At 39.0% G+C, this 24,995-nt stretch overlaps 1 protein-coding gene across 2 annotated transcripts in view; it reads right to left on the bottom strand.

Moving 5' to 3' along the window:
* The window catches only part of herc2 (HECT and RLD domain containing E3 ubiquitin protein ligase 2), a 69,875-nt gene that overhangs the window by 42,217 nt on the left and 2,663 nt on the right, over positions 1–24,995 (bottom strand). The window contains exons 1-24 of one of the 2 annotated variants that reach the window (XM_042483663.2): positions 21,824–21,937; positions 20,459–20,567; positions 17,913–18,006; positions 17,600–17,731; positions 13,108–13,336; positions 11,906–12,006; positions 9,628–9,769; positions 9,429–9,533; positions 9,154–9,325; positions 7,703–7,876; positions 6,601–6,789; positions 6,307–6,458; positions 5,248–5,405; positions 5,034–5,147; positions 4,684–4,935; positions 3,802–3,995; positions 3,514–3,714; positions 3,104–3,332; positions 2,000–2,124; positions 1,565–1,743; positions 1,291–1,475; positions 1,003–1,158; positions 345–530; positions 50–226 (exon numbers count right to left, since the gene is read on the bottom strand). In XM_042483663.2, the coding sequence (XP_042339597.2) occupies positions 50–226; positions 345–530; positions 1,003–1,158; positions 1,291–1,475; positions 1,565–1,743; positions 2,000–2,124; positions 3,104–3,332; positions 3,514–3,714; positions 3,802–3,995; positions 4,684–4,935; positions 5,034–5,147; positions 5,248–5,405; positions 6,307–6,458; positions 6,601–6,789; positions 7,703–7,876; positions 9,154–9,325; positions 9,429–9,533; positions 9,628–9,769; positions 11,906–12,006; positions 13,108–13,336; positions 17,600–17,731; positions 17,913–18,006; positions 20,459–20,530 (3,718 nt within the window). In that variant the 5' untranslated portion in view covers positions 20,531–20,567; positions 21,824–21,937. Of the gene's footprint in view, positions 1–49; positions 227–344; positions 531–1,002; positions 1,159–1,290; positions 1,476–1,564; positions 1,744–1,999; positions 2,125–3,103; positions 3,333–3,513; positions 3,715–3,801; positions 3,996–4,683; positions 4,936–5,033; positions 5,148–5,247; positions 5,406–6,306; positions 6,459–6,600; positions 6,790–7,702; positions 7,877–9,153; positions 9,326–9,428; positions 9,534–9,627; positions 9,770–11,905; positions 12,007–13,107; positions 13,337–17,599; positions 17,732–17,912; positions 18,007–20,458; positions 20,568–21,823; positions 21,938–24,995 lie in introns of those variants that run through there. The other variant, XM_088078043.1, reaches the window with a different exon arrangement.

The raw sequence follows: 24,995 nt of genomic DNA, 5'->3' as shown, positions 1-24,995 counted from the left end.
AAATTCACTCTGATTAATTATGTCATTCCAAAAACTATATTTATTTTACCAAGGATGCTGTTTCCTGTTAGCGACTGCGACTGAGCCTGGAAATCCTTGATGTCGTAGACCTTTCCGTCTATGACCGTCCAGAAACCACCGTCTTTGTTATGGTTCTCCAGGTCAGCCTTGCGAATGAGGGAAACCTCCTCGTTGTTCTTAGAACTTTGTCCTGTGAAGAAGGACCCTGCCACAGCAGAAAAAAGAGGTATTTACATCCTAACACATCTTCTAATCTTCACCTCAAATTTAGGGCCCTAATAAATTCAGACCAGTGACATTGTAAGACACAAATGGTGGTGTACCCATAATGCCCGGCCAAGCCAGATCCTCATTATCGTCCCTCTCATGTCCCGGGGCCAAGTGGTTGAAACGGTCGAGGTGCTCCAAGAGTCCAGCCAGGAGAGGAATAGAGCCCGTCTCCTGCATAACACCTGCATCATCGGTGAGGAGGAGGACGATGGACACGACCAACTCAGGCAACAGTACTCCTATCAAAAGAAGACATGGAAAGGCAACTTTCTAACAAGCTCATTACAGGTCTGCATGCAATTCTTTTTTGGAAGGTCCCCCCCCTAACAGAGCAGAGCATTACCTGAAAAAGGACCTTACAATATAACACAAAAAATAAAAAAATGCAATAAAATAAAACAAAAAAATGAACATCTAATTATATATATATATATATATATATATATATATATATATATATATATATATATATATATATATATATATATATATATATATATATATAAGGAAATAATAATAAATAACACAAAAAATATTTGATATAATATAATAAAAATAATAATAATAAAGAATTTAAAAAATGCATAAAATATATAAATTAATTAATAAAATTTAAAATAAACAAATAAAGATTCAGACATTTACTAAAGGGGGGCTGTATGAAATTCATGCAACACTTAAATATTAAGAACTTTCCAAGGGCGAGATTACCAGTTAGATCTCCTTCAATAACCCGTGAGACTTCAGCAAAGTGGCGGCGACCAGTAGAGGCAATACTTGTCGCAACTGGGAGGATGTCTCCGATATGAGTACACAGCAGAGCGATGTACTTTTTTAACAGGGAGCCAACACCCAGAAGCTCAGGATCTGCAAAAAAAATAAAAACACACTAAACAACAGATCAGATATCCTCACCTACAGCTCATGTTCAAACGTGATAGCTGGTTACTTTTATCAGGATGACTAGAGAAAACTTCTGGTTTGAAACACGTGACTTACTGTATCCATTGACATTCTCTGTGCCGTTGACACCCAGGTAGAGTTTGCTAACCAGCAGCCTCTGGAAGCGCAGCAGCAGGTCCAGAGACGCAGAGCGCTCTTTGCTGACATGCTCTGCCTCTAAATAGTTGGAGATGCGCCGAGCAACGTCCTTCAGCCTGGCGATGGTCTGAGAGGCGATGTTCCTGCAGAAATTAAAGGTGTGAATCTGTCAGCAGGCAGCAAGGTGTTAACCAAAATAGCGGCATAGCTGAACCGGGCAGAGAGGAGTTACCTCAACAGCTGCTGTACAAGCTGCACCAGAGGGAGGCTCTGCTTCCCCGCTGACTCGTAGATGCCCGTGTTGATGAGGTCTTTGTCCAGCGCGGTGCGACAGCGGTGCATGGTGGAGGCATTGGCCTCCTGCTCATCGATCTCCTTCTCTTTCTGAGCCTCCTTCTTGGCTTCAATGTCCTGTTGGGAAAAAAAGTTCATTTCAGGAGTTCAGGGATGTCGAGTTTAACAATTAATGTCTAATATTCTGCATCAGTTGTAGGGTTTAAATACTGCACTTAAAAAACATTTGCCCAATGGCCTAAAGTTTGGGGAAAGCACATAAAAATGTATCTATATCTGCGCATGTTGCACAAACAGAGGGAGCACTGTTTCCATGAACATGTTATGTAAGAAAAAGAGAGCAAAGTGATGACTCATGCGTTAGCACACTGACCTGAATCTCAGCGGTGATGGCTGCGTTCAGTGCTGATTCCAAACCTCCATCAGCCATTAAGCTGCTGACCAACAGGTCGATCATGAAGCGACGTCCGGGGCTCACACTCATCTCATTTCCAGATGCTGGGAAAAAAAGAAATAAAAACCTTAGGTTGCTTTCACACCTGTAGTTCATGCAGCACTTTAATGCTTATCGAGTGTTTATATTTATGTTCTTTGGTGTCATGAAATGATCACGGAGAAATAATGAAACTGTGTAAGCATTATTAGTCAGCTTTTATTAGACTGTAAATCGATCACATTATCTGGGCAGCTGTGGGTGCATGATTGTAATGGCTTCTTTTTTCAGCTCACATGTTACAGAAGAAAAATCACAAAACTTTATAAACTCTGCATATATGCTCCACTACAGAACAACCATAGGAGAAGCATTTTTCAACAGCTGCTGGAGGCTTTACATAGAAAAACACATCTGCATTACCTGCTGCCAGGTCGCTAATGAGGTCATTATATGACGGCATCTGAGCGAGTTCTGCATTGATACTGATGACAGAAAGACCATTTGTGACGTTTCTGTCCTATTGCTGAAGTCAGGTATGTTTTAGGAAGCTGTAGTTTTGAAAAACTTCCCTCAGCAGAGGAATCTGACTGTATTAATAACTTACAATAATGTAAAAGTGCGCCCGCACTGCTGCACGTGCGTGCAGCGCCAGCTCTGGCCTTGAAACTGGATCAATTATGAGATTGCAGAAAACATTTCACAACCAGAAGATGGATTTATGATTGGTTTAGCTGTTGAAATTATACTAAAATCACGTCTCCCATCATAAAATCCCATGGAGGGTTCGTTAGTCCATTTGGAAGCAGTGCAAGACCCACTGTCTCTGTCCAGTTTTTTGGTCCTTTCACATCAGCTCAAACGAACCGTACTAACCATGCAAGCTAACCTGATTTTGTCTTAAGCGAACCAAACAGGACAGGTGTGAAAGCACCTTTACTCTCTCCACAGCCAAACACTCTTTGCTCTCCATATCAAAATGAACAAGACTTTTACATTTTCATGTGTTTAACAGCATTAGCAGATGATCGAATTTGCACTCACCAGCATTGGGCAGGAGTGAGGACAACGCCCTCGCCCTCTCCTCAGCGGTGGGTAGCAGCACTGACCAGCCACTCTGGAGGACTGCTTGAGCAGCTGCTTGCACAGTATTGAGCACCCCAGCATTGCTCGCCAGTACCACCACCGTTTGTTTGAGGTTATTGAGAAGCACGCTGCCGAGCCCCAGTCCCAGCTCCTCTGGATCCACCTGGTTACTTATGGCTGCATGGAGCTGAGGAGGGAGGTTTTTAGGAGATATATAAGCTCATTATTATCTGCAGTCCAACTAGTCTACAGCTGAAATGCTAACAAATATTAGGCACAATCACATATGATAAACCAGACATGAAAGAATGTGTGGAGATGTTGAAATAATCTAAAACTGCCACGAGCACAAATACAAAAAAGCCTACCTGGAGCCTGAGCAGGTTGAGTGTGGCGACTACCATGCACTCCTTCTCCTGTGGGGGAGGCCAGTCCGAGCTGCCGTCCATCCCCTCGCTGACCTGTCGCAGGAGCAGGTCCAGCTGCTCGAAGGTCATGGGGCAAACGTCCACCACAAAGGGCACACGCTGCCCGACGGACCACTCTGAGCACGAGGACCAGGCGAAGCTCTGACAAAAAAAAAATCACTGCGTGTTACATGTTTTAGCTCTGTCATACTGAGGATATAAAAATGATCAATGACAGTTTTAGATCACCTGTCCTGGGCCGCAGGAGATTCCCACTATGTGTTTGGAGTTGAGCCCTGGGAGTGCCTTAGGCTGCTTCTTGTTCGAAAAGAGTGTATCAAAGTGCTGCAGCTTATCATTGCTGCCCCAACTGTGCACCTCTCCGTCGTCAGTGAGGGCCAGACAATGTGTGGATCCCACAGCAACATCCACAACCTTCTTTCCTGCTTGCAAACATATCAGACGAAGATCTGTCTGTATTAGCGTTGTGTTGATTTCCGGTTTTCCAGTCAGGTGTATGAGCTTAAAACACATCAGTTTTATGCAAACCATTTGAACCAGCATTTGTCATTATGACACTTTCTGGCGAATAAAAAAAAAGCCCACATCAGCAACCCGTGCAAACGATCAACAGTGTTAAATCAATCCAGTATTGCATAAGAAATAAGCAATATGGCAAAATGATTAAGCGTTAGGGACTGTTTGGCACATTATTCAGAGTTTTCATTCTTCATTTTTTAGTACTATGTTGAAAATAATTCGTTTTTTTGTTTGTTTTTTTATCTAAAAACATAGTGGCATCATGAAAACTGGCATTTAAAGGCTTAAAATTCTAATAATCAATAAATATTTAATTTTTATGATTACGACTTTGTGTACTAGAAAGTTCATGGGGTTTTTAGGGCAGGGGGAGGAATAAGCTATTTCAAGTCCCATTTTTACAGCCTGTACAAGGCAGTAATGTTGCGCCATTATTCTGCCTCGTCGTTGTATTAAAAAAACATACAAACATAAAATTAGGAGGACTGATTTTGTTTTTGTCTTTTTTTATATATATATATATATATATATATATATTATATATATATTATAAATATTTTATATTTATATTTTTTTTTATATAATACTCACCCTGTAAACTGTCAAGCAATTTGGGGTAGCGAACATGCTCATCAGTGCCGTGACCGAGGCGTTGATTGTCTCCCTTTCCCCATGTGTACACTTGGCCATCTTTGGTGAGAGCCACTGAGAACTGACTGCCGCAGCACACCTTCACAATGTCCAGGTCCTGCAGTTTTTCTACCAGTTTGGGTGTTTTGCAGCCATCACTGCCTCCTCGGCCCAGTTTACCATAGTCTCCGTCCCCCCAAGACCACACCTGACCTGTGGAAACAGAGATGGTAAATTAAAAAAACTTCCATTTGCATGATGCCGATGGATTTCGTGGTTAGAAATCAAGCCAAAAACCCTTCTGTTCTTACCATTTTCTGTCACAGAAAGTGTTTGTGCATCACCACTTCCACATGCCACATCCACCACCTTAAGTCCCTTCAGAGCTGTCACCAGCATGGGTGTGGTCTGGTCCTCACTGGAGCCTAGAAACCCAAACAGAACACAATTCTTAGACAAAAAAACAGACAAAAGCTTTATCCAAGTCTAGGCTGCGTCCAGCAGGTCGATGCAGATGGAGCTTACCATGGCCAAGTCGACCGTAGTTCCCTCGGCCCCACGTATAGAGCTCGCCATCAGCGGTAATCGCAGCGCTATATGTGCTCCCACAAGCAATGTGTACCACATGCTTTCCTGCCTGTTTCCCATTGAAGGCTGCGATCATTGCAGGCTCTTCTAGATACCTGAAATAAAGTGAAAATGGAGATGCAGCAGATAAATATCTCCTCTGGCAGATACAACAAGCTCTTGGGAATATTTTGAATAAAATTAAAAGTAAAATTGTCCGTCTCTAGCCATGTTTCAGGCTTTTTAAAAGGAGCTGTGAGTGTTGGATGCTTTCATCTTTGCTTGAAATGCAGTCAGTGCTATCTGTGGACGCTGTCTTTGGTCATAGCATAAAACATTCATAAAATGTCCTAGATTTGGCATATAACATAACGTATCATTTTAGTATCTGTTGATTAATATTTAAAATGTACAATAAGTGATTTTCTACCATTTGGGGAGCGGTATTATACACAACGATTCTCCAAGGAAAATAAAACAGGTAACAGAACAGGCAAAACAAACACTGAGTGAAGTCGTTTCACGTTAAAAACCAATGTTTCTCCGATGCTGTTCAGCATGGCAGCGGCTGGAGCCGAGCTGCCGTTAATGTTTGCAAAGCTTGTTTCTCTTATAAGTTAAGATCCAGAGGTCAAATGACTAAAATCCTTTATCAAGTTAAAATCTATCTTTTAAAGACTAAAAACTGAAAAGAGTCTCATAAAAATGTGGCCTAAAACTGGATAAAAAAAGTAAATTTATGACAACTTATGGCAGTCAACCACAACCTTTACGCAAGTGCAACAGGGTATGACGCCACTGACAGGCGACAGCAACCAAATTAAAAGGACTTGATTCAAATTACAAATGTTCTCTGGCTTATTAGAAATATTTGGGATAATATAAGTACAAGACTCAACAAAATATATCCTAAGTCTTGTGGTTTTTAGACTACTGAAACTGTCTACAGACTATATTTAATACTCATATTTAATATTGGACATCAAATATCAGTTGGAGTTTTGTCTTTGTGCTTACGTAGTGTCTCCATGTCCCAAGCGGCCTCCGTCACCGCAGCCCCATGAGAAGACCTCCCCATTGGACGACAGGGCCAAGTAGTGCTGCCCATCAGGATGAGCCGCAAGCTTCACAATCTTTCTGGAGCTCAGACAATGGATCAGCATCGGAGCCTGCAACAAAACATTTCAGAGGCTCAATCTGCTGCAGATGCACAGCTGAAAGGATCAGCTACTTGCTTTTGTTTTTCAGAATAAAGCTGATTTATTAGAGTGTGCATGAATAAACAGAAACAACCCGTGCAACAGAACTGACCAGGGTTGTGCTCTTGTAGTTTTGGGTGTAAACAGCACCACTGCTGGACAGAATGAGAAAGCCCTTTTCTGAACAGACGATCTGAGAGACTCCGAGGCTTGACAGGGCTTTACACTGAATGGGGCCGTTAACATTGGCATACCGCTTCCAGCCCAGCAGGCCCCAGGCTATCACCTCCTGCAAGGTTCCCTTTAAAAAGAAGACACAGAGAGGAAAACTTAGTCAGTCACATGTACACCTTTTCCACCAAAAGGTTGGTTAGCATGTGCACACAGGTTTTTCAAACACGGATAAACAGGCTAAATATAGGCGTGCATCCCCACTGCCTGTGAACACAGCGTCGTAGTCTGGCTGTGGGTTGTTTTGTTAGTGTGTCCATTCGACATCCCACACAGGCCGGAAAACAGGTAAACAGACAGCAGCAAGATCAGAGATCTTTGAAAACTTTTCAGCTGTTTCTTCTCTTTATATATCTCTTACTTATTCAGTCTCTTTCAAACTCGGTTCATGATTATTTGGATCAGTGTTTCAGCGCTGCTTAGGAGGAGACGGACAGTAACTTGTGATGGTGTCATTGTATCTCCCTGGTTAAGGAGCTGAAAAAAGCAAGTTCACCCCTTTGTGTTGTATTCCTATCAATAATGATGTGAGCCAGAGGCGATAAATACCTGAGTCTACCACAGAGTCATTTGACGCAGGTGTGAATGCAGATTTTACACGTTCTCACTGCATTAAAAAGCCAGATTTTGGCAGGTTTTAGTGGGTATTTGTGCAGTGGGAATGAGGCAATGGTGACAGTTTGTTTCTCCTTTGCAAAAACATGATTATAAAAATACAGTGTGTAAAATTCATGTCACCCTTTCAGATCTGATTAACTGCTGATCAAGGATTCTCACTCGCGTAAAGTCTGATGATAACTATTTTTATCCATTCTTTTTCTGTCTCAACATATCATACAGTACAACTCATCCAAGATAAATATAGCACAAAGATGATGCAGCAGGCACATAACTTAGCATCAATTGAGGGAAGGAGTAGCATCATTGACCTACAAAATAAAGATAAAAAATAGTCACTGTCAGTTGATAAAAATAGTTGTCACCTTGTGGGATGTAGGAGAGTTGCAGTGTGGAGGACTGCAGGGGGAAGCCAGACGATCCAGGTGAGCCATGATCACAACAGCTGTTTGCCGAAGGTCAATAGCCAGGTCATTATCCTGAGGCAAGGTCAGGTAGCGCAAGAAGCTCTCATTTGGACTCATTTGGGCGGTGAGGATCTGGCAACCACAGCAAAGTACTAATTAGCTTGATTATTAACCAGGAACAGGAACACAGGGGCACTTAAAGACAGGTGACACACGAAACAACAGACCTTATTGTCCAGTCTTCAAGTGATATTTGGAGTATATGGAGTGGATGTGCTCCATTTCTCATATACATTTAGAGTCTTATGCTGCATTTACAATGCTTGGTACATCTGAACTCTACTCAACTCGCTTTTGGTTCAAAGTCCTTTTATCTTTTCATTTTCCGCTGCAGATAGCACCTCCTAAAAAGGCGTGTTTCTCTGCCAATCATGCCAATGCCGAGTGAAACTGCTGTGATGTCGTCATCAACTCAACATGACACCCACAGATTTCTTCCAAACCAAACAGAGGAACATCTGCACCTCGTAGTTTTGCGGGATGCCAATTTTTAGAATATGGGTCAAGTAATTTTTTCAAAATGTGGTTGCTATTGACTGTCGCTTGGCTATTTTTTCTTTTTTTATTATTTTTTGTTTGGCTTTTGCTTTTATTGTAAAGGACAGGTTAAGCATAAAAGGGGGATAAAAAGAGAGCGGATGACATGCAGCAAAGGGCCACAGCGTGAATCGAACCTGCTGCTGCAGCAAGGACACAGCCTCTGTACAGGTGGCACCCGTTCTCCTAGGTCGCTTGGCTATTTAAAGGCTGTTCACACAAAAGCAGCTCTTGCACGAAACGTTAAAATTTTGTTTTGTTTGGCCTTTCATTCATTTCATTTCATTCACACCACAACTGCATTTTGGGGGCATGAAAACACAAACTTTAGGTATGTGGTGTTCTTCTATAATGAGTTATTACAAAGTTACAGCTCCAATTGATGATCTGGCATGCATACTACCGTATTTTGGGTTGTTTTTGCGGATCGGTGTACAAAAGGATCATTCTAACAAGGCAGATTTATTAGTCTTTCTTATTTTTTTGGGAAACGCAGAGGAAGGACTTTGGGGTTTTTAGTAGGGACGTTCACTAAAAATGGTGGGTTTGTGCAGAATTTCTTAAGTCACACAGGTGCAGATAATCTCTGACCAATCAGAGGTCTGCAGTGTTTTAACTTCACCTTCTTGTACCAGCTCAGTTTACAAGGAACCTCAACTAAGGTGGTACCCAAAAAAGGACCAGGCACTATCTACAACTTTTGTAATGGAAAAACAAAAAGTGCATGTTGAGTTGAGTAGAGATGGACTGTACCATGCAGTTGGAATTTGGCTTAATTGTACTGCTATTAAGATACACAGATGCTGGTTCACCTCAGCTTCCTCTTCAGGAATGGGCTCCTCCTTGCTGCTGTGTATGTTCTGAAAGCGCTGCAGGAGGGGCAGCAGAGGGGCACTGGTTCCCTGGGTGGAGCGCTCGTTGTCCATCTCCCTGGTGCCACTTTCCCACAGGCGCAGCAGCAGCAGAACAGCAGACAGCAGCTGACTGCAAAGACACAGACAAAGTGAGCAATGAGGTCGCAGTGTATATAAACTGCAGCAGGATATCAGCATAAGCAAATGAGCAGGGATTAAGAGTATCTGGTTACCTGAGAGTGCCCCTCTGCACAGCCAGCTCCAGCAGGATGGCCAGGGCTAAGTGCTGGTCCTGGAGAGGAATGTTGCCTTTGGTGCTGGCACTCCCATGAACGTCACTGGTCCCAAAGAAGACAGGACGTGAGAATCACACAATTTTATCCAACAAGTCTGACAATACACAGAATAATTACTGATCAATAAATAACAAACCTGAGGAACTTGGTGGCCCTCTCAACAACTTCGAGCCACACTGATGATACAGTTCCTTCATCAAACAGAGTCGCCTCTGGAAGAGCTCGCAAGGCATCCAGAGACTCCTGGAGAAGCTCACTGCAAAGATCTGCATCATCTCCTGTAAAACACAAACATCGCCTGATTTATAAACACCCACAAATATGAGATAAAATATAAGACAGCAAGTGCTCACACATCTTCAGATCCCTCTGATATGGAGTGCACGGTTGATAGGCACATCGTTTGTTTATGTGACGCAACAGTACTATCAAATATTTTCATGCTTGATGCTTGATAACTCCGATAATGTTCGAACAGAATTTCTCCCATTTGTCTAAAACATTCAAATCATCCAGGACAAGTGGACCGGCATCAATCATTTCCGACAAAATTCTGCAAAAGAGAAAACTAGCAGTGTGAAAGGGGGAGAGAGAGTGGATGACAAGCAGCTAAGGGCCACGAGCTGGACGCCACCCATTTTCAGATTTGTGCAAAAACTTAAGCAGTAAGAAATGTCGATAAAACACAACTGCAAGATGACCACTTTTCCATTGAGTGTTGTTATGTGACTTCTTCTGCGATGTTATGCAGGTTTATTTCTACTGCAGCCACCGCACTCGCCGTCATTATTTCCAATCAAAGGCGACGTAGGCGTGTTATGCGAGCAGTAATGGAAAAGCAAGCTCCTTTTACGGGCCATGTATGAGGGATTTGCAGGAGCTGATAATCCACGATTTCACAGAGGAATTGTGGATTCAAAACTTCTGGATGATCCGCACAACTTTTGAAGAGTTATGCGAAGCAATAACACGTCTTGTAGCTCCTGCTGCATCATGCCCGAGGGAGCTGGTTCCTACCCACAAGCGCACAGCCATAGCATTATGTGGTCTATAAAAGCCCCAAAAGTATTTTCATTGCAAGTGCCTGAAATACCACCTTATATGAGCGTAAAAACTTTTTTGCAATAAATCGACGTGTTTCCATTAGATGTATTTTATATTCGTTATTACAATTTGCACAATTTGAGGGTTAATGGAAACCTACCTACTTATTGGTTCTAGGGTGCTTGATGAATGAGGTCTCAGACTTGCATGCATTAACATACTATAATCTCAAGCAAGTGGTAACCAATCAGATTCAATGGTCTTTATTCTGTCTGTTGAAGCACCTGCTAAATCAGGAAAGCTCCATAATATCAGGAATTTGTTGGTGTTCATTCAGCAGGTGGTGGTGGAAAGAAAACACTGTTACACCGCTCTGACAGTGTATTCCAGGAATACAGCGAGACTGAGGATGAGAGGCTTAACTGTCCGTGTGTGTGTGTGTGTGTGTGTGTGTGTGTGTGTGTATGTGTGGCTCATGTTACAGGAAGGCTACAGAGACGAGGCCGGCTCTTTGTTCCCACCCAGTCCCTGTGGACAGGCAGCTCTCCACCTCGCATCAGTGCACGTAACAAAAACAGCATCTCTGCTTGCCAAGATAACAAAGACGGACTAAAGTTTATTTTTTGTATTTTACTTGTACAATCAAATAAATATTTAACTCTTTGGTCATTTTTAAGGTCATAGTTTGCTGTGGTGTCTAATTGGACTGCTTTATATTAAAATATGTTTGTCAAAAACTCCCTTACATACATGAAGGGAAATGATTTTGACCCTTTGAGAAAATTGGCTTGATTTATTTCAAAAACATAAAAAGAAAGGCAACAAAAGGACACATAAACTAAAAATTAGATAGATAGATAGATAGATAGATAGATAGATAAAAATAAAATACACTAAACAGTGGAAAAGAAAAACTAAATTATAAAACAAGAAACTTGGAAAAATGCTTTCAATATATGATATTTCTGTAACATAACTTTTGATATTTAATTTTAATATGTATGAGTATAGTTTTTCCTTAGCTTTTTTCTTTTTCCCTAGACATTTTTCCCTAGCTCTTTTAAAAATAATTTTCTAAATCTATTAATTTCTTACAATTCGCGGAACTAGTTTTCGAAAGAAATAAAACCAAACGAGTGTTACAAATGAATCTCCCCAGGCCTAAACCCCTGCAGTCCTTCATCTAGCCAACATCACAAGCTCAGCCTAAAGACATTGAGAAATATGTTGGGTTGTTTACTACCAGCACCTTGTAACATGGTGCAACACATTCAATACCAGCTGTTAAGCAGAGCTCCATTTCCATGACCGCAGCTATCACCATCACCAACGAGGCACAACAGCTGTCAGCGTCCCCCGGATGTTCTTACCTGACCTCCAGGCCCGACGCAGGAAAGCAAAGGCAAAAGAGAGAGCTGCCCTGGACCCGACTCTGGCCAAACCTTCAACCCCTTTACTGGCCGGGCGAGGGCTGAAAAACAAAGCAAAATGCACAGAGATTAACACAAGATGCATTTGTGTGTGTGTAGAGTGCGCACGCACGCACGCACACACACACACACACACAGCTGTAGGGTTTAACTCAACCAAGTATTAACATTCTTTAAGTCATATAAGTACATACCAATCCTATATTATGTAGGTTGAAACAGTTTGGCCTCAATTTGTAGTTTTACAGAACACTTTGTTCAACCACTTTCCTAATTTACAACACTGTGTGCTCAAATCACATTTGAGTTGCAGTGAAGCTGCTAAAGGGGACCAATTATGCTTTTTCTCTTTACAATGCTGGATCTTCATATGCTGCCTTCACGTGCTCATCAGAAATATCATATATACGAGTTACAGCCCTCCTAAATCGGAATTACGAGTGGGAAATTGGGAACTTTTGATAATATCCGGGTTGCCGAACTGTGACGTTTGCGTGACATTTCAGGGCAGCAGAAATGGCAGAAAGCATAGAAATGGTGTCCTGGTGTTTGTTTTTATAAGTTGTTTTATTGAGTTAATAAATTCTACAAAAAGGGGATTTTCCGACATGATTGACAGCTGTGTCAGCCAATCCGTTTTTTTGGTTGTTTTTTTTTTTCAACGTTAAAATATGAAAAGGTGTCCTAATAGAAACCCAAAATACAACTATGGACCTGAAAATGAGCAAAATAGGTCCCCTTTAAATTCAAGGTCCTGTGGAAGAGTTTCACTCACAATAAAATGCCTTGGAAGCACCATTCACTTTTTGGAAAAAAAAAGTTGGATACAGGTCATGATGAACCTGAAAGGTCATCGCGGGACTAATCATGTGCACACTCACATTCACACTTAATCTAAATAAGATAAAATAAGATAAAATAATCCTTTATTAGTCCCACAGTGGGGAAATTTCCAACATTGCAGCAGCAAAGGGATAGCAAAATAGCAAGATAATACTGTGCAAAATAAACTATATTAATAAATAAATAAGTACAAAAACGTGCAGGATGGAGATGAAGGAATCTAATCTTAATTCATACTTAATCTTAATCTAAAATCTCTGCTTCGTCAGCTCTCACACTCTGGCTTCATTATTTTTTACCTCTTGTTGTCAGCAGCAGGCAGTGGTGGGCTGGGCGGCCCCTTCCAGCGGACCTTGTACTTCTCCTCCTCCTCCATCATGCTGTGGCTCAGAGAGATGAGGTAGCGCTCCAGGATGACCAGGCGCTGGCGCAGGCGTTGGGCAGACAGGGTGCTTTTGGCCATCTGAGCCGAGAGCTTCTGCTGGTCGTCGACCAGGACCAACAGACAGTCCTTCAGCTCATTCTCATCTACACACACACACGCACGCACACACACACACACACACAAGGGAAGGGAGATGAAAATATAATCTTCCCTCCTAAATATAAAGAATCATCCATATATTTTTTTTTTTTTTTAGAAAAAATTACATTGTTAAACTTATTTTAGGTGCAAAAAGAGCAACATAAATCAAATTATTTATAAATCTACAACTCGCATGTCATTTCTTTTATGAGCAGGTCAGCTTGAGATTTTTTTTGTTTCATAATACTGAAGAAAAAACTTATAATATTTTCTCAGAGGTAAAATAAAACCATTAATCTGAAACCATTAGTCTCAAACCCACCTGCCTTGTGATGCAGGTGGGTTTGAGTTTCAAAGTTAAACTGTCAACAATTTGTCTCCATATGAAACACACACATGCAAAAAAGGTAACTTATGGTCAGATTAATGGTTTTATTTTACCTCTGAGAAAATAATAAATAAATCTAAAAACATCTGTCAGCAAGAGTTCTCTTGGAACACATGTTAAAATGTACATGCAGTAAATACAATATGTTGGTTCAGAAATACGTTGCCACAATGATCTATGCATGGCCCACTGCTGTTTAAATTATCTATAAATATGTACTTCATGCTCTTCAAACAAATCCAAACTATTTTTAACCTTAGATATCCAGTAAAACTGGTTTCAGGTGCTGTGGAACTTTTAAAAGGAATGAATTGAAATCTGCCCTCAAACTAAGGTCTCATAATCACCTTGGAGATTTTAAAGCTTTATTAGCTCCACAGAGGAGGTTGTTTTTGGTTTGTTTGTCTGTTTGTCAGCAGGATTACAGAAAAAAAATAACTTGCTGGATTTTCATTAAACTTGGTGGACAGTCAGGAAGAACCCATTGAATTGTAGAGTGAATCCAAATCAGAGGCAATAACGAAAATTAATTATTTATTTTCAGATTTCTTTATCTGTTTTTATTTATTTTATTTTAATTTTTTATTTTATTTTATTTTATTCTTTTTTCTGATCCCTTTTTTCTATTTTTTATGATTCCTGTAACTTTTTTTAAAATGCCATGTTTGGTGCAAAGTTGTGTTTCTGTTTTGCTGATTGTGGTCTTGTGAATGTTTCTTGTCCTCAGATCTCTCTGAAAAGATATCTGAATGAGACTGAAAATAAAACAAAATTGAAAAAATATTGTAGCTGTTAAAGAAGTCTTATACTAAGACTATGTTTTAAATATTTTGCTACCCATAAAATTCACATCAACTCGTAAAGCCAAGTAATAAATTTAGCACAAACAGAATGAAAAAGGAGAGGCAAAAACCATGGAAAAAAGCAAATCTGTAAAAAGGCAGCCTTAAATATTCATCTTTCATGTTTACATGATGCATGAAATATATGTATAAAAAATGCTGTAACTTTCTTTTTACCAATATTAATAGACCACAGATAGAAAAATAAACAATAATTAGTAGTTAATACATTGCAAAAAGTGATGAAACACTCCGGTTCTTTTTTACATTGACAGCACAGTGTCTGTGGAAAGTGTCCCACGGTACTTCCTTATTAGTTTTGGTCTCGACTGTTTTTAAAATGACAAAAAGAAAATTAACCATATTCAATATTTTCCCTACCGGCCATGATCACAAACACTCCTTTGTTCTGATCTGGTAGCAAGAAAAGGTTTCATTATGTGTCTATGGAGCAGCGCTGCAGGGAAGACAAGATGAGCCAAAATAGCAGGTCTGAAATCCACTTAAGCTTTATGTAAGCCCGACTGGCCCGAGGTTGTATGAGCCGCGCTACAGTCAGCTGTGCTCGGCTGTCAGGACAGATATACGTCTCGCAGTCAGACAAAGTCTCTTACTATTTATTATACATCACCCTTGGCTAAAAAGTAACTTGTGCGAGAACATTTATAGGAGGTCGATTAACTCTTTATAAAAGATCTTAACACCGTCACAACTTCTTCACTTTAATCCCATCTTCATCAGCCACATGCTTGAAAAAATGCTAGAGGAGCACTTTTAGGGCTTATAGCAAAAGTTTTTGGAAGAAGGTTCTTGCAAAATAACAAAACTCAAAATCTCTTATTGGCCAAAGTTGAGCATCCGGAGGATTTATTTAAGTAATTTTATTACTAAGAACAGCGACCATGCACAAATAAACTTGTGTCTTTTGCAGTCTAAGAAAGCAACAGGATGAGAATTATTATAATTAATTATGGGAAAATGTCAACAAACCATGTATGGATCAATATTTAGGAGGAATGCAGTGATTGTGAAATTCTGGGCTAATACCGATGTTTAAATTATAGTTTGGCCGATAGCCGATACAGATGTTTTTTTGTTCTAATTGATATTGTTTTTGTCAATATTTATTCCAGCTTTGTGCCAGGGACAAAAATAAATCTTCAATATCTAAAAAAAAAAAAAAAACTAAACTGTTTTTAAGTCATTCAGTCCTTCATTACACTACCTTTGAAAGAGCACAAATTCAGGTACACGTTTATGAAACAACCTTTAAAATAACCTTGCTTTACATAAAAACCTTTTTTCTTTTAAAGGAATTTTTGAAAAAAAATTTCTTCAAAAGCCTGTTAACCAAATTCACTATATCATATTTCCTCTTTAATATCTATATTGCATTGCTGTGGAAACATCCATAAATTTCTCCTTCAAACAGCTGTATTTATGCAAATTTTTCACCAAAAACAGAATTGCACAAGATTACATTAAAAAAACACTTCTTGAAAATATTATAATATATCTTTGCCCAAGACACATTTTTACCCAACAGAGCTTGAACGCATCATGATGTAACTCAGTGAAACCTCCGATAGCTGTTAACTGATAAAGTTAACTAGCAGGGACAAAATGCGGTGTGTCCCCTGACAAATTTACTTTGTCCCTTTGTCCCAAAGACGTCCAGGAGAATATCTCAGAATATCTGTTCATGCCAAACACTTCTTCTATTGACAGGATATCAGTCTCAAGTCGTGCTTTTTAGCCTCTGCAAAACTGATCATCAACATCAGCCACTGCTGTGGGTAAATGTCATCTTATTTGCAGATAAGTTGATGGCAGTAATCAACAAGTTAAATATCGGCTGATATTGATGTTCGGCCGATAAATTGGTGCATCTCTAACATTAAGGATCTTTCAACATCTGCTGCTATGGAAAAACTAATGTGCATTACTGAATAAAAGGTACAGGGTAGATTAAATAATTAAATTAAATTAAATTAAAACACTGTTAGTTTTTGAAAATGTCTGAGGGAGCTTCATGTTGGTGATGAGAAATAAAGCTGAAGACTGTGGTCGGGGCAACTTCAAGATCTCTGCAACACCTGTATATCCACCTCTGTTTTATTTGCTTGCCAGTTCATTTTAAAGTATGCTGTATTTGCTGCCAAGACTGACTATTGTATTAATATGTTATCATTGTTAGAAGTAAAAAATTACTTAAAAATAAAAAATATTGTTGTAAAAACTGTTGTAAAAGAGGCAAAAAGAGGTATAAAACACATCCATTGCTCAGGTTTAGAGCAAATTTGTCATCGTCCCTGCACCTCTCTGATTTCAAAACAATAGATTTGGTCTGAGCTGTAACTGCTGAGATCAACATGTTCCAGATATCTGACCACTCAATGGAAAAGCAGGAAGTTTGCTGTTTGAACATTTAAGCATCAGTGACAGAGCTCTCATCCATGTAGCGATCCAGTTACACTCACTGTACAATCAGATCCGTCCGATTTCCTGCTTCACTCAAAGAAAAAAAAGAGAGAAGAGCAGCCAAGTAGCTACAAGCAAAACGTGCATTCACTAGCCCCCCTGACCTACTGCTTATCTCCTACCACCATGACACTGTCCCACCCAGTCCCACCAGTAAACACAACTGGGGTGAGAGACGCTACCCCTCTCTGTGCCACATTGTAACGCCTACCAAGATTACACTCCGAGGGGTAAAAATAACCTCTAAGACCTGCAGGCTGCGAGTTGTCATTTCAGAGTTTCCACATCTCACGTGCCAGAAAAACATGCACACATCAGCAGGGTTAGCAGACGTGAAATTGATAAACACAGAATGTTGGTCATGTGTCGAAACGGTCGGTATCATTGTATCTAGTCGACATTTAAGTGTTGTGAAACCATGTGCTGTCAGCGTGGTGTTAATTACACTACTGGGAAACAGAAAGGTGTAAAAAACAACAGGAGAGCAGGAAAGTATGGCGGTAGAAGTAGGTCACAACAGGATATTTTTAACCTTGTTCAGGTAGCCCACTCACCTGGCTGCCGCCCCCAGTCCCAGGTCTCAATGATGGAGTGATGCACAGATGTCGAGGTCTCCTCCTCCTCTTTCTTCTCTTTGTCGTTTGGTTCATCCTTCTTCTGAGCTCCAAAGCAGTCAGTGCAGTCTTCTGAAATTACCAAAAGAAATTGATTTTCATCAGCAAAGTTAGACAAAAACAACCCTGTCTCTGGCTCCTGAATCACATTTAGACACAGTGTAAAAATGTACCATGCCTTCACAAACAGACGGCATTACTGTGTAAATCTGTAACAGAGCACAGATGAATGCTGTAATCTCTCTGTGCTTACCTGGGTGAGCCGATTCTTCTCCGTTAAATGTTATCTCCTCATCTTTTACCATTTCATTCCACATCTCACTCAGTCCCTCTGGAGAGAACGCCCGCTGCCAGAGGAAGTGAGAAACAAAAAAAATCAGCACGGCACATTAATAAAAAACAGCATCAAAATGTTCAATGTGGATTTGCATCTTCATGTGTTTGCTTTGTAAGATCTGCATGAGTATGCTACAGACAGGCACTCATCACGTTACATAACTGGATCTTTAAAAAGCGTTTCACTGCTGGAAAGACGCTCATTTCATAAAACTAGGCTGTCTGAGCAGTAGAATACATTTGAAATTGGTGCAACTCGAGTAGACAAAACATAGTAAAATGGGCTGTGGCATTTGCTTTTGCTTAAGAGGTGGAAAACCTACAACTACCAGAATGCACAGCGCTGCACCGGCCTAATAAACCCTCCCATAGTTGGTTAACCTAAAGCGAGTTTGTTTTGGGCTTATTTGTCCGTAAACAATATGTTAGCCAGCTAGAAAAACAATATTGTATTACAAATAAACATTTGAGGTGAGAAATAGTCAATGCAGTGCTAAGCACTGCTTAGTTTTACCGTTTGATCTGCTTTTTCAGCCTCCTTTTTAACAACACTGAAAATAGCATGGCACCTACTTCTTACTCATACATTTTTGTATTACAGCCAAACAGGGAAACAAAATATGTTTTTGAAAGAGGCACGACAGTAACAGAAATTTGTTTTTTATTTGATCAGAACTGCCTTGTTTTACATTTTGATCTGAGTTTGAGAGAGAAAGAGAGGGTTGGGTCTCTCGATCCGCTACTTAACTCTTCGTATCCAGGGTGGTGGACAACTGAAAATGCTTAAGTGCAATCTGTAATTTCAGCAACAGCCCGGGAGTCAGCAAAAATCCACCTAACGATGCAAAACATATCACCCATCTCCCTGCTCATCAATAATGAGCAGGGAATACATGATCATTACAACCTTGGTAAAATAGAATAAAAAGTTTAAGGTGGTCTAAGACTTTCGCACAGTAACCTATGTTATCAAAAATCTTGGAAAACTGGGGAAAAGAAGGTAAACTTTAAGTACATACAAACACACACATTTAAGTACACCTAAGGTCTGCTCCCTTTATCAACAAAATCAACCTTTGATTGTCTCATCATCGATGAGCAGGGAGACCTAGGTGCTGGCACAATGGATGGAAGTTTGGCACAGTTCATTCACATACACACACACACACACACACATCAAATTGATATTCTATAAATCTAGTTGAAAATCAGCAAAGTTTCCCTTTAAAGAATCCAGTAAGACCAGTGAACCCAGGTTAGCTTCTATTTGTGCTATATTATCAACTAAATATGTTCTCTTATCCTGAATTTGTTTTGTATTTTTCAGCTTATTAAAGAAAATTTGTTGTGCCGTCTTCATAACCCAGCTGAGACAACTAAGCAACAAAATAAAACTAAATATAGGTGAAGAATCAGAGTACAAAATAGCTGCTTTATCACCGAGTCCCAGCTGATTCAAGAATGTATCTACTTTGAAATCTGTGTCATCATCCCAGTGGTGCAACATCTATGCTTTTCTTTACTTAGAAACATTCACAAGTGGAAAGCCAGCGCTTACTTTCAAGGATCCAGTGTCTTAAATGTCAAAAACATGTTAGCTCACAGATGACACCAGACCGGCAACATAGCACTAAATCTGCCTTCAGCACTGGAGAGAGCTCTAACGGTGGGAAAACATGACACCCTTTCCCAATTTTAGTCCTCATTTGGAAGTGCAAACCAATTTTCAGTCCAGACAGGCTGCAATTTGTGGAGCTGAGAGCAGACAGCTCATCACACAGCCTATTTCGAAGAATGAGACAGTGTTTTATCCCGATCTTCACTAAATCCATCATATATTGAAAGACCTCATAATTACAGCCAACAGTAGTTTGTTTTCACAACAGAGATTTCTTAATGCCTATTCCTCAAACTTACTGTAATATTATAGGCTACACTTCTTTTCACATTACAGGACAAACAATAATCATCTGTGCATGAGGTCTGATACAGCCTCCAGGCATGTCTGAAGTGAGGCGTGTCAGGTTATGAACACTGTCACTTTGTCTCTGAGTTTGACTTTCACCATGTTAAATAAGCAGCATTTTGGATGTTTGTGCAAACTAGTGTAATATGCATCCACTTTCTGGCATCATAGAAAACACTTTTTGGTGAAAAAATAAGGATAAGGGATAAGATGCTACTTCATTATCAGTGAAACATCAAGGTTTTGGGGTTTTGCATTATGTCACCAACATGATGCAACAAAGTAAGACTGACACTGACCTAGGAACAAAGCCACTTTTAAAAGAAACTTAAGTGATACAGTCTTTTTGGCAAAAACAAGTATGTCAAAACAAAAACGCCATCTTTCAGCGAACGCAAATCTCCACAGTCACATGTGCCTGAGCCCACAAAATAACATGCTGTCCTCTCTGAAAAAGCAGTTATTGTCACATTATTCCCTGTTAAATGCACACATACCTGCAAGTCTATCTTCAGCCATTTGTCATGAAATCTCAGCTGAGCATCGAGGGTAAAAGATGGAGAAGGCATCTTCCCCTCTCCTCTCCTGGCTGCAAACGCAGCCAACCTGCAAGACAAAGACATGATAGACTGGGATGAGAGACTGAGAAAATGCTGGGGATTGAAAATAACAAATTATATATCATGCAACTTTTTACTAAGGTTATCAAGACATTGAAATCTTTAAATTATTAGAATATGATATATGTAACATAGACCCTAGCATTATGAAAGGCAAGTGTAATTATTTTTTTGTTATTATTTACATTTTAGTTTTCACCATTTCATTTTTTGTTGTATTTTTAGTCCTTCTGTGTATCTGTATGCATTTTTAATGGTCTTGTGTACAATATAAAACAGTTTTGATGAGAAAAAGGCTAGATGAGAATAAGCTTTATTATGAGCCAGTGAATCAATGAGTGTTTAGCTCTTTGACCATGACTAAATAATAAAGTTAGTTTCGACATTAGCAATTTTCTTTCCTGGTAAGTTTACAGTTTACTTTGAAATCGGCAAAAATGTAGCGTAACAATAATCTATTTTAACATGACACTTGCACTAAGATCACCCCAAACCAGTAAGAAGCATGAAAAACCAATAATATAACCCAAATGTAAACAAGTGGGAAACCCAACGCCAGTTTCCAAAGCATGAGACTGAATCACTTCTATTTCAACGACAGGTCTTTATAAATATACAAACTAACTTTGGACAACAGCTAGGTCACATCAAAATTTAGCTGCTTTTACTATCGTGGATGTTTTGGTTGAAGCAGCGTTGCACAAAATGCTGCACACTTAGCATGACCATCTTTTCTAATGACATATGCGCCAAATTTTTACAACTTCATCTACAACCTAATGAACCTTGTTCTAGCTTCAATCTGATAATTAACGCCAGAATTTGAGGCCAAAGATGTATCCGTAACTATACCGTTACATGAGACGTTGGTAGCAAAACGAGTATATCGAAGCAGTTACAGCTAGCAAGGGCACAGTCTGTGTTAACGTCATTACCGCGGTTACTACCTGGTTATCATACATGATAACAAACACTAGTCCAGCGGGTAATAACGCGCACTGACACAGCATCAGTGTGCTCATAACGCAACACATAACGCTAGGTAACATCCACATTAGCTCGGGGGCTAAGGCTAACTTAGCTCGCTAGACAGCTAATACCAACACAGCGTTAGCTAGCTTAATGCTAACGATGAACAAGCTTTCTCGTGACATGACACCGAACCGGACGAGATAAAAACGTTACGGAGAGTTTCGGTTAACGTGTTGAATTTGACAACATCGTTTGTTTTTGCTAAATTACCTGCGGTCTCTTCTCAGGCTATTCTCGTCCCCTCAGCTGCTTTGCTGCATTAACAAGACGTTCATAATGGACTTGATTGACAGGTCGCGGACTAGGGCACGAGGCATGGAAACAAATTACGTAGTGGTAACTGGGAGAGTGGATGCGGTTCGTGTGTAACGCGACAGCCCGCTGAGGTGGGGTTCTGATGCGAGGTGATCCGGGGTTGTCTACTCCGCCCGCTCGGACCGGTCGGGGTGATAAAATGAGCGCTCCCTGTGGATCAGAGGCGGGACATATGAGGGGCGGGGTCGGCCCGGAGTTAAATAAAAAATGTCCGCTAGGTGGCGATGTGTCTCATGGAATTTGGTGTTTATTTCACAGATGTTTTATTTAGCGACAGAGTTACATATTTAATATAGTTTTAGATGTTTATTTAACGCGTTAAAAACTTTAGCACATTGGCTTGATTTCTTATACTAAATAAATAAACAGGAAATGGACGAAAGATCGCAAGACATTGATAAAAAGGTTCAAGAAAATAACATTAAAAATAAGGAAAGAGACAGGGAAAAAACTCAAGAAAAAGCCAAATAATTAAAAAAAAAAAAATAGTAAATACTTTTTTCTTTCTTCTGTAACATAGAATTATAAATATAGTTTTCTCGGGATTTTTCGTTTTTTTTAACTGACTCACGGCAATAAATTGATACATTTCTTTATTTATTTATTTATTTATTATTTTGACTGTCTGTTATGAAACCCCACCGAATTTCAGAGGTTTGAATGTTAGTAAAAGGCATCTGAATACAGCACAAGAAAACTGATGTTTAAGGGTTAATTACAGAGTGTGTTTATTTTATAATTTATTCACTATTTATTTGTATGTTTAACATGTACATTGTAGCGTCATTTATTTATTTATTTTTTTAACATTTCTAAACCTTTATTTATAGTTGTGCACATTGTAAGGTAGCATAAAGCTATAAAGTGTATTTCTTATACACTATGCATATTATACATATTTTTAAATATTTTAAATATTTTACATACTGGTGTGAAATTGAAGCATAATGCATTTCTTTTCTTTCTTTTTTTTGTTTTTACTCACCTTTTACTTTCATCATTCCTGTTGCTATTTTCTAAAAGTATCTTTGTTTTACCTCAGAGCTACTGCAGTGTATCAGGATTTTCCCCTCAAGATCAACCGATACTGATTTTATACCATTGACCTTTTTAAAACCATTAAATTTAACCTATTTTACAATAAGTTATACTATACACTATGTTATACCCCAGCAGTTGACTTATACAATATTATATTACTCTTGTTTTAGTTTGTAGGGACTACCTCTTATAACTTATTTATGGTATGTTCTATACTTATCTGTATTTATTTCTGCCCTTATGCTGCTGCTGCAATAACCAAATTTCCACCTGGGATCAATAAAGGTGGATATCTTAAATGCTTAAATCTAATCAATAGACCTGTTTGGAATTGAATGCAGCACAATCTGGCTGTATATTATTGTTTGTTTAGTTTTTTTTTGTTGTTGTCCATCATCTGCATGCTGTTATTTTATCTCACTGACCCTTGACCGTTTGAGCAGCAGGTATCAACAATTCATTGCTTTGTAATCAGCTGTAAACAACATTCAGTTTAACAAATTTGTCTTTACTTTATAGGTAAAGAAAAAATAAACAAACAAACAAACAAAAAGACAAATACACAACTAACCCCCCCCAGGGCATTAAACCATGTAATTTCAAAGGGGGTCAGTATTCACAAATTAGGATTTTTTAAATTCTATTAATTATATAAGAATATCAGGATATGGATCTGTTGACTCAAACTTCCATTATTATAATTTCAGTAATTAATTTCACTTATTGGGATGAATATACAGCGATACTGATGGTGCAGCTTCTTTAGATTACGGAGATAAACAGCCTCTGGGGTGTGTTAATAATCTGGGAGGGTTTCTCTGTGAGCGTGACATTTCAGAGGCAAATATAACGTGTTTGTATCCGCCTGAGACCCGGCTATTCGTATTTGTCTTCTGTGGGACAAAGACTGAGGCCTGAATTTCAAACAACATATACATGCAGTTTATTTGAGTCTAAATGTGCTGTGAAAAGCACATGCTGGACTTTCTGTTGGTGTAACACACACGTGTGTGTTCAACAGAACACACTTTTTTTTAAAGGGAGGATTTAACTTTTTAAGACAGTGAAGGGGATCATGAAGATATATTGTTTCTGTCCTTAACCCTTTGAAACCTGGGTGGACATCAGTTTTTCTTGGGCGACACCATTCAAAATTTATTTAAAGTTTTGAAACCAGAGCAAAAAGGTTGAATTCTCTTCAAAAACATGAGAAAAGGCAATGAGCAAATTGTAAGAACTTGGTTAAAGGTGACAAGACAGCAAGCTAAAAGCTCATGTTAAAAAAAGGAGAGAGAGAAACGAGAAAACAGAAATCATATTTGTGATATAATAATATGTGACATAATATTCTTACATTGTGGAAAGGCAAGAAGATTGACCTGATGTCTGTTATGAGGGATATGCCATTAAAAATAATAAACCCTTTGAAGCCTGGATGGACATTTCTTGAGTTATATTGAGTTTAATACTTTAACCCTGCACATATCAGTTTGATTTCTTAAAAAACAAAAAAGCCAAAGAGCAACCAAGCAAGTAATGTCCCACATATTGCAAGAATTTAGTAGATTTGAGAAATTATTTTTTAAAGCTATAGAAGAAATGTCCATATATATATATTTATAATTATCATAATTATATATTTAAAATCACTTTCAAAATTATTATGATTTTTAAGCATTTTTTAAGTTTTGTTTCTTCTTCTTTTTATACTTTCCTGTTTTTTTAAAAAAAATGTATTCATTTAATTATTTTTGATTGTTTTCAAGTAATCTACTTTTAGTTTTTACAGGTTTTTTTTGCTCATTTTGGGGAATTTTCTTCTTTCTTTGCTCATTGCCTTATTCCCATGTTATTGAAAGAAATAAAGCCACTTTGTCAAAGGGTTAATACGTTTATTTAAAAAAAAAAATCATCATAATCATATATTTGAAATCACTTTTTCAAAATTATTAAGATTTTTAAGCATTTTTAAAGTTTTGTTTCTTCTTCTTTTTATACTTTCCTGTTTTTTAAAAAAGATTTTTTT

This window comes from Plectropomus leopardus, chromosome 5 (assembly GCF_026936395.1).
Source record: "Plectropomus leopardus strain MGB_pleo_1.0 chromosome 5, ASM2693639v1, whole genome shotgun sequence".
In the NCBI taxonomy this organism is placed as follows: Eukaryota; Metazoa; Chordata; class Actinopteri; order Perciformes; family Serranidae; genus Plectropomus; species Plectropomus leopardus.
This window is presented reverse-complemented; position numbering and strand designations above follow the sequence as displayed.